At 59.0% G+C, this 16791-nt stretch overlaps 1 protein-coding gene across 4 annotated transcripts in view; it reads right to left on the minus strand.

Annotated features, from left to right (window-relative positions):
- Positions 1 to 540: 540 nt before the first annotated feature.
- MEAK7 (MTOR associated protein, eak-7 homolog) overlaps positions 541 to 16791 on the minus strand; it is a 21342-nt gene continuing 5091 nt past the window's right edge. For 3 of the 4 annotated variants that reach the window (XM_047846307.1, XM_047846308.1, XM_047846306.1), the window contains exons 2-8: positions 14420 to 14597; positions 11815 to 12045; positions 11390 to 11534; positions 9073 to 9501; positions 4514 to 4632; positions 2898 to 3077; positions 541 to 2232 (exon numbers count right to left, since the gene is read on the minus strand). In XM_047846307.1, the coding sequence (XP_047702263.1) occupies positions 2119 to 2232; positions 2898 to 3077; positions 4514 to 4632; positions 9073 to 9501; positions 11390 to 11534; positions 11815 to 12045; positions 14420 to 14572 (1371 nt within the window). In that variant the 5' untranslated portion in view covers positions 14573 to 14597 and the 3' untranslated portion in view covers positions 541 to 2118. Of the gene's footprint in view, positions 2233 to 2897; positions 3078 to 4513; positions 4633 to 9072; positions 9502 to 11389; positions 11535 to 11814; positions 12046 to 14419; positions 15579 to 16791 lie in introns of those variants that run through there. The other variant, XM_047846309.1, reaches the window with a different exon arrangement.

The following is a 16791-nucleotide window of genomic DNA, read 5'->3' on the forward strand; positions in this document are numbered from 1 at the left end:
CCCGCCCTTCCTCGCGTGAGGGTGCCGTCTTGGGAGACAGACCCTGGGCTGTAATCTGAACTCTGATGACAATGAGCAGAAGGAAGGAAAGCGGGCCGACAAAGTGTGACCCTCTCTGACAGCCATAAACAGAGGCAGCAGTGAAGGTATTTAAGGTACAGATACCAGCAGACCTGTTATTAGTGAGGTATGGAGTTGCATTGACAAAAAAAATGTTTTTTATATTTGCTCCTTTTTTTTTTTTTAATTTTTTTTTTTCAACGTTTATTTATTTTTGGGACAGAGAGAGACAGAGCATGAACGGGGGAGGGGCAGAGAGAGAGGGAGACACAGCATCGGAAACAGGCTCCAGGCTCTGAGCCATCAGCCCAGAGCCCGACGCGGGGCTCGAACTCACGGACCGCGAGATCGTGACCTGGCTGAAGTCGGACGCTTAACCGACTGCGCCACCCAGGCGCCCCTATTTGCTCCTTTTTCAGAGAGACAGAGCGTGAGTGGGGGAGGGGCAGAGAGAGGGAGACACAGAATCGGAAGCAGGCTCCAGGCTCCGAGCTGTCGGCACAGAGCCCGACGCAGGGCTCGACCCCACGAACCTTGACATGGTGACCTGGGCTGAAGTCGGACGCCCAACCGACTGAGCCACCCAGGCGCCCCTAGTTTCCTTTCCGTGAAAACAAATGCCTCAACAAACTGAAGGTGCAGAACCTACCTAACTCTTTGGATTTTCGGTAATAAATAGAACTTACTACAGAGAGATCTGAGGATCCTAATGTCCTGTGCCTGGGATCCCAGCAGCTGAGAACAGCACACAACGTACCAGAGAAGCTTATTAAAAGCCGGCTTTTTTAAGCAGAATCAACAGTGACTAAGTCTGTGTCAGGCCGCTGTCCCTCTGCGCGCTGGCCGGGCACGCGCGTGCCTTCTAGTTTGCAAGGCCCTCCGCCCGGCCGGGGGGGGACTGCCGAGTGCAAAGTTGGAGGAGCCTCTGGGCAGCAAAAGCAGAAGTTGAAAAATGCCCACAGCTCAGCTGACGATGGCTTAGAATCCGGCGATGTCGATCATAAGGGGTCACGTTCTTCGTCAGGTCTGCAGAAGGTGAAAAGTCTACGGCGAGAGAGGCGAGGAGGAGATACGTGTTCTGGAGACGAGCCCACAGCTCTTCGGGAAAGGACTTCTCGGTGCGGCTGGTTTCCTCCAGCCCGTCTCAGACACCCACCTAGATCGCAGTTAGCGGCCGGGGTCACTCGAGTTGGTTCAAAGTGAGTCCCTGCTATCGAATGGCCCGTCACCCCCCTCTGGGAGCCGCTCTGGCCCAGGGGACGACACTGAGGAGGCGGTGCCAGGGTCAGGAACCCGGGTCAGTACTTCCCAGTGACTCACCACCAGTTTATGCGATGGGACGTGGCGGGGCTTCTGCCCTCCCCACGTTTAAATCGGTGACAGAACCACACCTTGGCAGTGATCCGTAGATCATGGCACAGGCTCCTTTAAAACCAGCTGAGAAGGGCGGATGTGGAGCCCAGTTGCAAACCACTGAGGACCCGTCGCACGGGGACACCTGCTCTCTCCCGAGTCTTTGGCTCTCCCCGCCCACCCACCCACCCTCCCCCCACCCCCACCCCCCCAGCGCACTGTTTGTGCTGCTTTATCAACACAGAAATTTCATGTCAGGGGAAGCTGCTCCCCAAAAGCGCGGAGACCCACACCCCAATGCCTCTGCCCTTGACCAGCTGAAATGCAACATCAAGGCACGGTTTCGGCTGCAGGGTCCTGAGCAGAGGCCAAGCACCCCCGGCACATGGAACCCGTCCTGCGCGGCAGGAAGGCACTTGCCTATCAAATGCCAGGCAGAGGCCTCGGCGTCTGTGTCCCCGGATTGCCTCGGCAAGAAACAACACAAGGACCAGGTTGCTGGCCCTCGGAACTTCTGGGAGAGTCACTGACCGATCCGTATACAGCAGCAAAAGAATTTTACTGCGTTCCGAGTGGTCCCGGACGTGACCAGCATGGCTCTGTGTTGAACTTGAGCACGTGCGACAGAGGGAGGGGTCTGCAGGCTGTGCCCTGCACAGGGCAGCCGGGATCCAGCTCTGGGGAGGCCTGAGCCCGGGGGGCTCCTCACTCATCCTCCGGGACGTCCTGGAGCCCTTGGCTGTGGCGAGGGCGCCCGATGATCTCCAGCAGCGCCTGGGCCTCAGGGTCCACAGTCAGGATGCTCCTGTTCCTCTGGGCCTTGGGAAGAAGGGAAGGGAGGTGAGCATCTCCCCGACAGCCGGGGACAAGCAGGAACGTCCTGCTGACTTCAAGCTCATGACAGCAGGATCAGTATCCCACTGTTGGCCACAAGGAGAACACAGTGGGGGCTGTGGTGTCCTCAGTGAGGTGCCCCCCAGCCTGGGAACCATCGTTGGGGGTCATGAGGGGCAGAGGGCCCATCGCAGGACCCCGGAACGAGAAGGAACCCCGGAGCCCCCTCGTCTTGCAGACGGGCTGTGCACCCGCCCGGGTTCCCACCTGGGGCAGGGCCCTGTTCCAGAACCGGTTTCCTCCACCAAACCGCACGGAGCCCGACAGGACTCCCAGCTCTGCCCTTCACCCGCGGGCATCTCTCGGTCCAGCAGCAGCCGCTGGGAATGAGTTCCGGATAAACCACCTCCAGATGCAGGAGCACAGGGGCAGCGCGCAGAGAGCGGACAGACAGCACACGGAGAGACGACAGGCGACATGCAGAGAGCAGAGACGCAGAGAGACAGGCGACACGCGGAGAGAGGATGGCCCACGGAGAGACGACATGCGACACGTGGAAAGGGGAGAGACAGCACACGGAGGGCAGAGACGCCGTGAGCGGAGAGACGGCCCGCGGAGACACGACACGCGGAGCGACGGCCCGCGCTCACCTGCTGCGAACCCGGCGCCTCGCCCACTGCCCACACCTCCATCTTCTCAAACCGGAAGTCCTCCTGGGCGGACAGCTGAGGGCTGTGGTACGTGGTGCACTTGGGCTTGGCCTTGCTGTGTCCTTTCCCGAAATCGACATCAACCCACAGCCCAAAGTAATTGTGCTGTCCGCCCATGCCCTGCGGGGGGTGGGGGCCGAGCGTCAGCGCCTCCTCCGTCCGATGCCCCCCCCGCACCTGCCTTAAGCCGCAGACGGAGACCAGGCGGCTCAGAGGCGGATGCGGTTTTCCTCCGCCTTTTTTTAACTGCGAAACACACACACACAGCGCAGCAATTTCAGCATCCCGGCACCCGTCCCAAGCCGCTAAGACGGTCATCGCGGCGCCTCCTCCCGGGGCCGGGGGGACCAGTGACAGCAGAGCACGCCCAAAACCGGAGGTCACGGCCCCGAGACCCCAACCGCGAAAGGAGGAGGCGAGAGGTCAGCACGGATCCCGAGGTTGGAAAACCCGCGTCCGGATCCCCGGACAGGTGCCTGGCTCGCTCAGACCGGGACACTGCACGTCGCCTACGGGGTGCGGGCGACCGCAGGGACCAGACATAGGAAGCAGACCCGGGGCGATTCATGCCCCTTCTCTCCGCGCGCCGCCCCCCCCCCCCCCCCCCGCCACGTGGTCACGCTCAGCAGGTGGCCGGGGGACCGAGCCTCCCGGATGAGCTTCCCCGACGTCCCCGCCACCTCCGCCCTCTGGCGCCCCTGGTGGCGGGCGACTGAAGTTGAGCGAGACACCACAGCAGGAGCTGCCGACTCTCAGGGCTGCCTCTCTCTCGGGCTGATTACTGAGGACCCACTGGGTGCTGCTCCGGAGACCACCCAACTGCCCTTTCCAGGGTCCTCAGGCGGCCCCGCGGAGGCCCTGCAGCAGCCTGGGAAGGAACACGGAGGCCGTCTCCGTTGGGACAAGGTGGACCGGCGAGCACAGAGCTGGAGTTTCCCGAAAGCTGCTTCGTGTTAAGAAGCAGAGAAAAGAGACAGGCTGGGGAGCTGGCAGGGGACCCATTTGTCACGTGAACCAAACTGGCTCACAGGTACAGGTGGGGGCCCGTTGGTGGGCACCCGACCCAGCTCCCACTCCCCCCACCCACCCTTGGCCTTCACCCCCACCGTCTTCCTCCCATGGCTGAGTCTCGGGCCACGGCACAGAGCAGATAGGAAGTGTGTTCACCCTGACGGGAGCCCCGGTTTTGTGAGTCGCCCACTGACAACGCCCGACGGGTCCGGGGCGGGACCCAGGTCGGGGCGTGCCCCTCCCCCAGCTCATCGCCAGCCACAAAGGCCACAGGCCGGCCAGCTGACCCCGGGAAAACTGGCCGCATCCACCGTTTGCACACCAGCCACTGACACACACCCCGACCGTGCAGGAGAGACTTCCGTCCCAGCTGTCACGCCAGCACGGAGACCCGCGCAGAATGAACACGGCTCACGCACGCGACCCAGCGCATACGGCTCCCCTGGCTCGCGGGGAGAGCGTTGGCCTGGGCACGTCGGGACTGGCCCCGCTGCGGGAAGGACAGCACCAAGGTGGCACGTCCCCTGCTCTCCTCAAGTCCTTACCAGGCCGTTTGGGATGGTCTGCTGCCCGTGATTCAGGTACATGTAGTGGTCGTTGTAGCCCGTGGAGGTATACACAGCCATGCGGGGGGAGGTAGAGAACAGGAAGCACCTGTCGTCCCCTGAAAGTGAGCAGGGTGTGGACAAGCAGGGTCACCAATGTGAGCTGGGCACCAGGACAAGCAGGGACCACAAAGAAGCCACAGCTCACAAGGCAAACTCTGCACACGGGTCTTCCTGTGCCCCCGGAGCTCACCACACACCGGGACCGTGGCCACCAGGGGTCAGTGGGCAGGTCCCAGACCCCGCAGAGGCCGGGCCTTCTCGCTGTCCCCCCACCAGCGCCCCCCCCACCCCAGGCACCCAGAGGTGAGCTCAGGGCAGGGGTGGGGGTGGTGGTGGTGAGTGTACCAGCAGCTTGCTGGGGACACCTTCCAGCTCTCACCAAGGAAGACAGAAGGGGAATCGGCCACTGCTCGCCCACCGAGTGCACTCAAGTCAAAAGAGCAGTCTCCCCTTCACGCAGGAGCCTCACCAGCACAGTCCCCTCCAGTGGGCACGTGACACTGAGTGGATGTGTCCCCAGTCTGAAGGAATGCATCTTCCGGGGGGAGAAAGCCTGCAGGTGCACAGTGGCCCCCGGGGCACTTGCGGCCGGAAAAGGAACACATGGGCAACCGCGACCCTCTGCCTCCCCTCCGGGCATGAGTGTGGACGTGTGCGTGCCCCTCAGGGAAGGCGGCGGTCACCACTCTGGAAATGACCAGCATCCTAAGGCTCAGGGACTCCCTCCTGCCCGCTGCGATTTCCTCTCCACCAGCACCGTCAGCACCACGGACAGGGATGGAGGCCACACAGGGGGCCCCCAGGGACCTCCCTGGGTGGGGACCAAACAGGGGATACTCCCCACAGTTGTGAGAACGCGGCCCTGAGGTCTGGCTCCCCGGGGACATCGTGAAGACACCTGATATCAAATCACCTGTACAAGAAACTCAACAACCAGCTGCCAGTACTTTGGGGGGTCCGGCCACTCGCGAGGTGGGAAGGAACAGTCCGGCAGCATGAATGCTGACGATGGATATGAAAGGGGGTTCGAGTCCCAGAGGGCTCTGCGGGGCGGGGTGTGGGGGGGACACCTCAGCTGGCAGAGTCTGGGCAGGAAACCCTTGGGCCTCCAATCCAGAGAGATCCACGAGGAGAGGGGGGTGGACCCAAGGTCACGAGGGACATCCTGAACCAGAGGTGGCTGAGAGAAAGCACTTCCTGGGGGAGGGACCCCGTGGTGGGACAAGACATGGGCAGGCAGGGAACCGAGGGGACCCTGGCCACACTGCGGGGTTTGTGAGCGCCGGGGTCAGAGGGCAAGACAGATGAGCCTGGGGCCACACGACAGAGGGCTTTACTCCAGGCGAAAGACTCCGGCTTGAGTCCACGGGCTTATGTAGCCCCAGAAGGCTGGGGTGTTTTCGGGCCGATGAACTGCCTGGTCCCACCCTGCTGCCCCGGGTGCCCGTGCAAGCATCACTTTGTCCTGCAACCCCAAGGCTGGCTTTCCACCAACACTTCCTTGGTCCCAGACGCTAAGCGAGGCGACAGGCCCGCCAAGTGCACGTGGTCGGCAGCAGGGGGCCTCCTTCAAGGGCATCCGGGTGTGCTCTCGCAGGGAGGGCCGTGTCGGGAGGGCCACGTGGGGGCTCCCTCCCTAGGGGCGAGGGTCCAAGGAGTCATTATTGGCCGCAAAGCCGTCAAGCCACCAGAGAAGGCTCATCTAGGTCACATCAGCGATACCCGCTACCCAAGGGACAGCCGTGGCTTCAGCACCTGCCACCACCCGCGGCGCTCACAGGCGGCCTTTCTGCGCAGCACCAGTTCATGCGGTGCCGGGGAGCTCAGGCCGGGGAAGGCGAGCCCCCCGCCCGGCACTGGGGAGACCGTCTGCTCGGCCCAAAGCCGCCAGTCTGTCCACCGCACCACAGAAACGTAAGCAAAACAGAAGCGACTCGGCAGCTGCTGCACGTCAGGCCCGCAACGTCAAGCAGTTAGGGCAGCTCCTGCGCTGAACCTGACCTGCGTCTGGGACGCGAGGCTGCCCTCTGCCGGACCTCTGCCCTCACGTCTCGGAACAGCACGGACTGGGGTTGGAAAGTTGGGAGCTGGCATTTTTCCACCGTTCTTACCGAAGACTAAGCCTGCTCGCTAATAAAACTTTAAAACCAGCAGAAACAGCCTGGAGATAATGCCAAAGGGGCTGGGAGGGGCGGAAGTCCACGCGACTCGCAGGCGTGTTCTTCCAAATGCTGAGGCCGAGCCCCCAACCGAGCGGACAGCACCTGTCACTCCCCCAAGGCCTTGAGCAGGGCCGGGTGGGGGGAGGATGCCCCATTCCTTCCCCCAGACACGGTGACAAGGAGGGTGGGGACAAGAGGTGAGCTAACGCAGCAGGGCTGAGACTGCGGCCCCCAGAAGGGTCGCTCAGCCGCCATCTGGGGGCTTGGAGGGTCCCCTGCTCCCAGAGCTGGCGAGAGCGGCTCCCTGGGCCGACCCTTTTGTGCAAACGGTGTGGTTGAGGCCGAGCACCTGCTTTCGTCCCGGGACTCCGGGATTTGGGCACGTGCCAGGCAGAGGGCGCTCACATGACCGGCCCCCGATAAAACCCGGGGTGCTGAGTCCCTACCGAGCAGCCCTGGAGGGCGGCACCTCACATGTGCTCTCACGCCTCATTGCTGGGGAATCGAGCGTGTCCCGTGTGACCCCGGGGAGAGGGCTCTGGAAGCTGGCCCCTGTCCCTTTGCCGACCTTGCCCCGTGTCCTCTTGCCATAATAAATCACGGCCACGAGGAGGACCGTAGCCTGAGACCTGCAGGTGCTCCACGGGAGTCACTGACACGTGGGCACTCTTGGGGGTCCCGGACACAGTGGAGAAGGGCTGGTGGCAGCAACGGGATTCAAGATCTAGGACATTCTGAAACCCAGAGAAACGCAAATCCTAGAACAAACAGGATCTCGGGGATTCAGCTCCTCCCACCCACCCGGTAATGGCAGCTGTGCCACCTGGACACGACGTCCCGGCCCGCAGAAGCTCGCGGAGTGGAGGAAGGTGTGCAGAGGTGTGCAGTGTGACAGAGGATGCGCAGGGAGCACATGGCCCTCCCACGTTTGGGAAGGCTTCCTGGAGGAGGTGACCTCGCGCTGAGTCCCGACGAGGAGGCCATGCCAACGGGTCGGGGGGAGAGGAAGAGAAGCGTGTGCCGAATCAGAGGATGGGAGGGTGCCGCTTGCAGGGGGTCCGGGGAGACTGCACACAAAGCACCGGGGGACAGGCGCGGGTCAGGAGGCTGGAGAGAAGAGGCGACCTCCTGTGGGCAGCGTTCAGGGTCTCAGAGGAAGGGCAGCAGGTCAGACGCGCTGGGACACGATGGATGGACCGGAAGGTGAGAGGGGAAACCAGGGGGCTGGTCAGGAGGCCCCCCCAGAGTGGCATGGAGAGAAGGCTGGGGACGAACAGATGACCTAGTTCAGACACGCAGTCCCTGTCCCCAAGGGACTGCCTTTCCACCCCGTCTGTCTTTTTTTTTTTTTAATTTTTTTTCCTCAACTTTTTAAATTTATTTTTGGGACAGAGAGAGACAGAGCATGAACGGGGGAGGGGCAGAGAGAGAGGGAGACACAGTATCGGAAACAGGCTCCAGGCTCTGAGCCATCAGCCCAGAGCCCGACGCGGGGCTCGAACTCACAGACTGCGAGATCGTGACCTGGCTGAAGTCGGACGCTTAACCGGCTGCGCCACCCAGGCGCCCCTCCACCCCGTCTGTCTTGTCTAAGGACCTGTTCAGGGCCGGTATTAACCATTTGGCTCCTGGGCGTGAGGACAGGGCCGCGTCAGGTCTCCCAGAACCTCCAGGAAAGGCCCGTTTCACAGCCGAGAAGACCCTCCGGGGCCACACGCCGGGGCTCACGCAGGGACATCACTTCTGAGTGTGTGAGCAGCCTGCTGCCCAGGAGATGAATGGTCCTTTAAAAATGTTTCTCAGAGCACTTTTCTTTACGGAAGCGGAAAAATTTCCTTAAAAGACCGCCGTCCAGTGCACAGAAAGTCACATCAAGAGCGTTCGAATTACAACGAAGTCACAAGACTGAAAAACCCGGGCAGAAGGGAAAGACAGAAGCAGCCACGCAGACGCACGGGCAGGGGACGGGCTGTCCAGGAAGGGGGGCGGCCCATGGAGGAGACACCCAGCGGACAGGAGCAGCCCAAGCCCCCAGCCTCCCCGTGGCCCGGACCCGGCGCGGTTTATTAATGCCGGGCCTGAATCCGGGGTCGGGATCCCTGTCCTCTCTGCCTCCTCTGCTGCCAGAATCACAGAAGAAACCCAGGAAGCACCAGACCACATGAGGCAGCGTCTCCTTTCTCCTGACCACATCCAGAACAGCACTTGGAGGACACAGAAGAAAGCCCCGCTCACGCCCTGCTCGGCTCGGGGGTCCCCAGGCAGCAACCGCGAGGCCGGAAGTCTCAACAAACCCCGTGCTACTGCCTGCGGTTTTGGGGGGCCAAATCTCACCTTGAAACTGAGGCTTGACCTCCCAGGAGCAGGACGCAAACCCACCGAACACGTGGCCATCACGGTCCTCGAGCAGCAGCACGCAGGGGCCCTGGTGGGTGATGCGCCCACAGAGCTGGGCGAAGCTGTGCCCGTGGAGCTCAGATGAGAAGAGCAGGTGCCAGCGGTGCCGCTGCTCCCTGGGCAGGTGGGCGTTGATGTAGATGACCGCCGGCACGTCCAGGATGCTCTCAAACACCCTCTCCTGGTCCACGTGACGCTCAGGGACCAGGGGGGCCAGATCGAGGGACAAGCGTGGGAGGAGAAAGCCTCTGTGGATGACCACACTCAGGAACGTGGCCACGTGGGGGGCCCTGAACACCCAGTCCTCGATCACGGCTCGGTCAAAGTCACGGTCCAGCTGCTGAGGCCCCGGAAGCTCCTCGCTGCCTAGGGGAGGGGGAGACACAACCAGTGGGGCCATCGCATCAGCTGACATCCACGACCCCCATCAGAGCACCTGCCGTGACGCTCATTTGGACAGAGCTGTGCGGTTAGTGCAAAATGCGGCCCTGATTCCAAAGATTTGGTATCCAAAAAGAAATGTAAGATACCCCGATCACCTTTTATGGTGACCGCTGATGTTAGAGTATACTCTGGACACGTGAAAAGTTAACTCCCCTGTTTCTTTTTCCTCTTTCAACGTGGCTACTGGAAGATTTACAGTTTCACAATGTGGCTCGCATCAGTGCCTGCATTCCATTTTTATTGGACGGCAGTGATCTTGACCATCTGACAGCCGCACCTTTTCTCCTCTGCAAGCTGCGCTTCAGAGGCCCAGGAGACAGCCAGGCCTCACCCGTGGGCCCAGCCCCAAAGCCCTCCAGTGGGTGTTCCGGAGACAGCCACACCAAAAGCCGCTCTCTGAGAGCCTCTACTCAACACAGCCAGTTGGCAAAGCTTTCCAAGCGTGATGTTCTCCAGGCAAGTCAGGGTAGTGGCTGGGTAACTTACTGGACACCCCCCACCCCAGTTTATCTGGGAAGAACGGGTTTCATGAACTCTGAATTATGCTTCACATCTATCTACAGTCCTGTTTTATATCTCTTATCCACGAAGAATGGAGGCGATATGGTGGTGGTAACAGAAGACAGACCACTGATATTTTATACGTATTGTTCTTCTTCTGTCCAAGTTCCAAATTTCACCGCTTGGTTTTTGAAATATGACCTGTGTCCAAAATGCGTTTTAAAATCCAGCTTTATAATAAAAGAATGCTTTTATAAAACAAATCTACTTTGCCAAGGGATTCATTTGCATGAATTGGGATTCATTTGAAGTAGACCAAACCAAAAAAGGTATTTTTAAATCCCAAGTGAATTCAAACACGTATGGTTTCTCATCCAACGGGAATAGAATATACATGATTCTCAAGTGCACACGGCACATTCTCTGGAAGAGTCCGCATATAAACTAGTGTGTAAAGCATGCCTCAGTAAATTTAAAAGGGCTGAAATCATACCAAGTACGTTCTTCAACCACAATGGAATGAAATTACAAATCACTAACAGGAGGCGATTTGGGAAATCCACAAACGTGTAGAAGTCAAATAACACACATCTAAGCAAGCAACAGACCAAACAAAGGAGGAATCAAAGAGAAGTTAGAAAATACCAAGAGGAATGAACACACACACAACATGTACCGAAACTTATGGGATTCAGCTAAAGCAGTGCTTAGAGGGAAATGTATAGCCGTAAATGCCTATATTGAAAAAGAAGAGAGATCTCGAATCAATAACCTAAACTTCAACCTTAGGGAGCTAAAGAAACTAGACCAAACTAAATCTGAAGCCCCGAGAAAGAAAGACTAGGATAGAGACAAAGGAAGGAAGAAACACACAGAGAAAACCAACTGCATCAAAAGTGGGCTCTCTGAAAACATCCACCAAAAACCGAGAGACCTTCAGCTAGACTGATCGAGAAAAATCAACAGCCTCAAATGACTGAGATCAGAAACAAAAGTGGGGACATCACTGCTGACCTTGCAGAATAAGAGGAAACAGTACAAACAATTATGTTAATTTCTGCCTGTTTGTGAATTTCCCAAATGCCTCTGGTTCATCCCATCGTGGTTGCAGAACATACTTTGTAGGATTTCAATCCTTTCAAGTCTATCGAGGCACGTCTTATGGCCAGCCCAGAAGATAATCCAGAACAGAGCTGGAGGACTCACGTTTATGGATTTCAAAGCTTCACGACAAGGCTACAGTAACTGAGACCGTGGGGTACCAGTCTAGGCGCCAAGGCCTCAGTGGGCGAGCGCACGGGCCACTTGCCTCGGGGTTCCATCTCGGAGAAGAGCTGGGTGGCCAGCACCTGCACCCCGGGCGGGGGGCCCGGGCCCCTCTTCTGGGTCCAGCCTCTCAGCTCCTGTCTGTAGTTTAGCACGTGCACTACAGAGCCAACCAGATCCTCTGTGAACTGCAAGACCACAGTTTTACCATGAGTAACATTTCCACCCTGACCCATGACCTACCTCCTATCAGCACAGGGAAGGGCGTTTATCTTTTCAATGCCGACCATCATGGGCCACAGGGTGGGACGAGATCACACAAAGGGCATTCACGCTCACCAAGGCCTCTGTCCAGGGTCCTGACCTCACCAGGGTCCCCCCAGGGGGACGTCTCCCTGTGTCCCACCCTCATCCTAAGCCCCCAGGTGAGGACACGAAACCTCCTAAAGGGTCTCGCGGCCTGGCTACCTTCTGGACTTCTCTCGCTTTCACGGGACCTTCTGTGGCAGAAATCATTTTCATGATCACAAGACTCTTCTCCTCGGAGCTTCCCTTTAGCAAGTGGGACATGAACATTGTGAACTGCTCCCGGGAGACGCTCTCGCTGGGCCCCTTCGCCTTCCCCCGCAGGTCGAGGCTCCGCATGCCATCGTACAGTCTTGTGACCATCTCTGGGGGAAGGGCTTCCCCTAGGTGACTCTGTTGGGGACAAACCGGAGAAAAGGCTACATGGGGCCAAGCTAAGTGTGGCGGGATCGCAGGAAAAGGACCAGGGACCAAGAGCACCCACTGCTGCTCCCGGATGCTTCCACCAGCACTCAACCTTGCTAACTCCACGTGGACCCACCCAAGGGCATCAAACCCCCCCCAAAATGCCCATGCCTGACGCATCCTGGCTCGTGGCTCCTCTTGGCCATGAGGCTCTTCCACAGTCTGTGCCCAGCCTGCCCTGCCAACTTTCCAGTCCCCACCAGATTGGCCACGTCATTCCTGCCTCTGGCCATTGGCTGCTCCTCCCTCTGCTTCCACTTTCTTCATTCTAGACCAGTGGCAGCCACGTACGTGTCTGAATTTACTAACGCGTGGAACACATGTCTGGGCACAGCTGATCGGCTCTCCTCCAGCTCTTACTTCTTACCCAAGGTGTTCAATGTGTCTTTTTAATTACATTTTATTTACGTCGAATTCTTAATTAACATCTTGTCAATAACGCCCTGTAAATACCGCTCCCCGTTTTCACTCCAACATCAATCAAATCTGCTTTGCTCCAGGGATTCCAAATAAATGGAGAGCGAGCGAGCAAGTCACACACACACTGAATCACGAACGTTCTTTGCAGCGGGGTCTGAAAACTGGATTCTCCTGGAACTGCGGGCTGTGTCCGCACCGTGTGTGACAAGACGGATACCCTGGGGGTCTTGTAAGGCAGGTTCCTACGCTCCCCTCAAGAGTACTCCTAGTTCTGTCAACGTTTTCCAGGTTCTCCTGAAAAAGCAACCCACCCTTCTTCCCCAGAAGACACTTCATTCAGTGGCCCGGTTTTCTGATCAACCTTTCACCCCACTTACCGTGATACATACACATTTGTGCACATCATTTCTACCCTGCGCTCATGCCTTTAATTGGCCTGGTTGCGGGACGCCTGGGGGGCTCAGTCGGTTAAGCGTCCGACTTCAGCTCAGGTCATGATCCCACGGTTTGCGGGTTCGAGCCCCGCCGTCGGGCTCCGTGCTGACAGCTCGGAGCCTGGAGCCTGCTTCGGATTCTGTGTCTCCCTCTCCCTCTGCCCCTCCCCTGCTCGCACTCTGTCTCTCTCTCAAAAATAAATAAACGTTAAGAAAAAAATGTAATTGCCCTGGCTGGTTCTGTCTGCTTCAGCTAAGTGGGTGGCCCAGGAAACTGGGGTGCTTTGGTTTAGTGGAGATCCATACACACACGTGCACGCGCACACACACACACAGCACATAGCTGTGACCGAGATAACCTCCCCGGCCGATTTCCTCGGCTGCAAAGTGAGCATGTTGGGGATCCCCAAAGGCCCCCCAGCTCCCACTCTGCACATACTAAAGGAGGCGGCTGCTGGAACGCCTTCCCACACTGCAACCTCCACATCACCCAGGAGGATGTGGTCTTGCCTCTGTCTGGCCAAACACACTGCTAAAAAAGCCCCATGGGGGACGCCTGGGTGGCTCAGCTGGTCACGTGTCCGACTTTTGGTTTTGGCTCATGATCTCACCGTTTCGTGGGTTCGAGCCCCGTGTCGGGCTCTGTGCTGACAGTGTGGAGCCGGCCTGGGATCCTTTCTCTCTCCCTCTCTCTGCCCTTCTGCTCATGCTGTCTCTCTACATAAATAAATAAACATTTAAAAAAAAAAAGCTCCATGGAACGGGGTGCACAGATGGGGAAATGGGCAGTTTGAACCCGCTGTCAGGTAAACGCGGAACTTAAACGTCATTCTTTTGTTAGGAGGACATTAAATTCCTAGAACATCAAACACTTACAAATTCATCTGAAGGCAAAGTACACTTGAAACTGCGGTTGCTGGGGGCGCCTGGGGGGCTCAGTCAGTTAAGCGTTGGACTTCAGCTCAGGTCATGATCTCACACTTCGGGAGTTCAAGCCCCATATCGGTTAAGCATGAGCCCTGCTCTCTCTCTCTCTCTCTCTCTCCCTCTCTGTCCCTCACTCACTTGTGCCCTCTCTCTCTCAGAAAATTAAAAAAAAAAAAAAAAAAGAACCCGTGGTTTCTGGACCCACGAATCTGGCTCAGACAGTCCGCCACCCGGTCTCGGAGGGAAATCGGGTGACAAAGGTTTAAGAGACGGGGAGCAGGGCTGGCCCCTTTGGTCTCAAGCTGGAAGTGTCCCCCAACGCACCGCGGCACAGAGGCAGAACGGTCGCGATAGAGATCACGCAGCCCGCGGAGCAGAGAACGCATCCTCTCTGCCCTTTACAGAAGACGCACTTCGCAGAGTGCCATACGTCCATCAGACAACCACGGAGAGCCGACCTGGGCCCGAAGGCCACAGCACCTGCTCCGGAGTTCACGCTGACGGCCACGTCCCGCTCTCACCTTTACTGCCCTCAGAGAGAAGGACCTGGGGGAGGTATCTGGGAGCTGCTTCTCCGATGACAGAGCGTCAAACAACCCATCGATCTCGGCCTGCTCCGCGGGGAGAAACTGTGAACAAAACCTCGGCCCCGACTGGCTTCTGCTGTTGCCCATGTCTCCTTGTATCCAGCAGAATTCTCTGCGGAAGACACCACGGCACAGATCACGTCAGAGAGGTCAAAGCACAGTCGTCACAGAAAATCAACGTTGACAACCACATGGTCAGTCAGTCAATGCCGAGTTAGCTGCAAAAAGGGGCTGGAACCCCTCAGAGCTGAGCAACGTTCCAAGGTGGTTCAGCAACAGAGTCGATGAAAATAAAGTGGGAAAGCCCGACCCCGGCCCCCTGGGCGCCTGGAGCATACTCATGACAGCCAAGCAGTCTGGACCGCGTTATTTGAAAACACGGTTCTAAAGAAAAAAAAAAAAAAAAAGAAAAAGAAAACATGGTTCTAAAACTCATTGTCACCGAAAAGGTAGAAAAATCAGCATGTTAATCGAAATACCCGTATTTTTTAAAACCTGACTTGAAAAAAGTCTGGAAGGCTGGATGATCACACGTATTTGAATCAAAGCAGCGCCTTAAAAATACCACCTATAAAGTGAATGTGGGACTGGACGGGCGTTTCCCTGTGATCCTGGATCTGCCCCCAGCTGGGGGGTCAGAAAAGCAGGGTCAGGGCCACTTGGGTGGCTCAGTCGGTTAAACGTCCGACTTTGGCTCAGGTCATGATCTCTCAATTCATGGGTTCGAGCCCCACATTGGGCTCTGTGCTGACAGCTCGGAGCCCGGAGCCTGCTTCGGATCCTGTCTCCGGCTCTCCCTCCCCTGCACGCGCACGCTCTCTTTCTATAAACAAATAAACATTAAAAAAAGAAGAAAGAAAAGCAGAGAGAAGAAGAAAAGCCTCTCAGGAGGCCAAGTGCTGTGGCTCATTCATTCCGTCCTTCGCCTTCATCTGGAAACCCGCGTTGGTGACATTGCTTGAGACACAGGCACCGTCTCCGGCAGCCCAGGAGAGAGGAGCCTCGGGCCAGGTGGAGCCTGTGAGGGGGGAGGGGGGAGGGGGGAGGGGGAAGAGGGGAAAGGGGAGGGGGGAGGGGGAAGAGGGGAAGGGGAAGGGGGAGGAGGAAGAGGGGAAAGGGGAAGGGGGAGGGGGAAGGGGGGAAAGGGGAAGGGGGAGGGGGAAGGGGGGAAAGGGGAGGGGGGAGGGGGAAGGGGGGAAAGGGGAAGGGGGGAAAGGGAGGGGGGAGGGGGAAGAGGGAAAGGGGAGGGGGGAGGGGGAAGAGGGGAAAGGGGAAGGGGGTGGGGGAAGAGGGGAAAGGGGAAGGGGGAGGGGGAAGGGGGGAAAGGGGAAGGGGGAGGGGGAAGGGGGGAAAGGGGAGGGGGGAGGGGGAAGGGGGAAAGGGGAAGGGGGGAAGGGGGAGGGGGGAGGGGGAAGGGGGGGAAGGGGGAGGGGGAGGGGGAGAGGGGAAAGGGGAAGGGGGAGGGGGAAGGGGAAAGGGGAGGGGGGAGGGGGAAGAGGGGAAGGGGAGGGGGGAGGGGGAAGAGGGGAAAGGGGAGGGGGGAGGGGGAAGAGGGGAAAGGGGAGGGGGGAGGGGGAAGAGGGGAAAGGGGAAGGGGAGGGGGAAGAGGGGAAAGGGGAGGGGGGAGGGGGAAGAGGGGAAAGGGGAGGGGGGAGGGGAAGAGGGGAAGGGGAAGGGGGAGGGGGAAGAGGGGAAAGGGGAAGGGGTGGGGAAGAGGGGGAAAGGGGAAGGGGGAGGGGAAGGGGGGAAAGGGGAGGGGGGAGGGGGAAGGGGAGGGAAAGGGGAGGGGAGAGGGGGAAGAGGGGAAAGGGGAAGGGGGAGGGGGGAAAAGAGGGGAAAGGGGAGGGGAGAGGGGGAAGGGGAAGAGAGGAAGGGGAGGGGAGGGGGGGAAGGGGGAAGTGAGGGGGAAGAGGGAGAGGGGAAGGGGAGGGAGGGGGAAGAGGGGAAAGGGGAAAGGGAGGGGAGGGGGAAGTGGGGAAAGGGGAAGGGGGAGGGGAGGGGAGGGGAAGGGGAGGGGAGAGGGGGAAGGGGGGAAAGGGGAAGGGGGGAAAGGGGAGGGGGGAGGGGGAAGGGGGGAAGGGGGAGGGGAGGGGAAGAGGGAAGGGGAAGGGGAGGGGGAAGGGGAAGGGGAGGGGAGGGAAGGGGGAAGGGGGAGGGGGAAGGGGGAAGGGGGGAGGGGGGAGGGGGAAGGGGAGGGGAGGGGAGGGGAGGGGGTGGGGAAGGGGAAAGGGAGGGGGTGGGGGAAGGGGGAAAGGGGAGGGGGGGAGGGGGAAGAGGGGAAAGGGGAGGGGGGAGGGGGAAGAGGG

Source organism: Prionailurus viverrinus, unplaced genomic scaffold (genome assembly GCF_022837055.1).
Source record: "Prionailurus viverrinus isolate Anna unplaced genomic scaffold, UM_Priviv_1.0 scaffold_38, whole genome shotgun sequence".
Taxonomy (NCBI): Eukaryota; Metazoa; Chordata; class Mammalia; order Carnivora; family Felidae; genus Prionailurus; species Prionailurus viverrinus.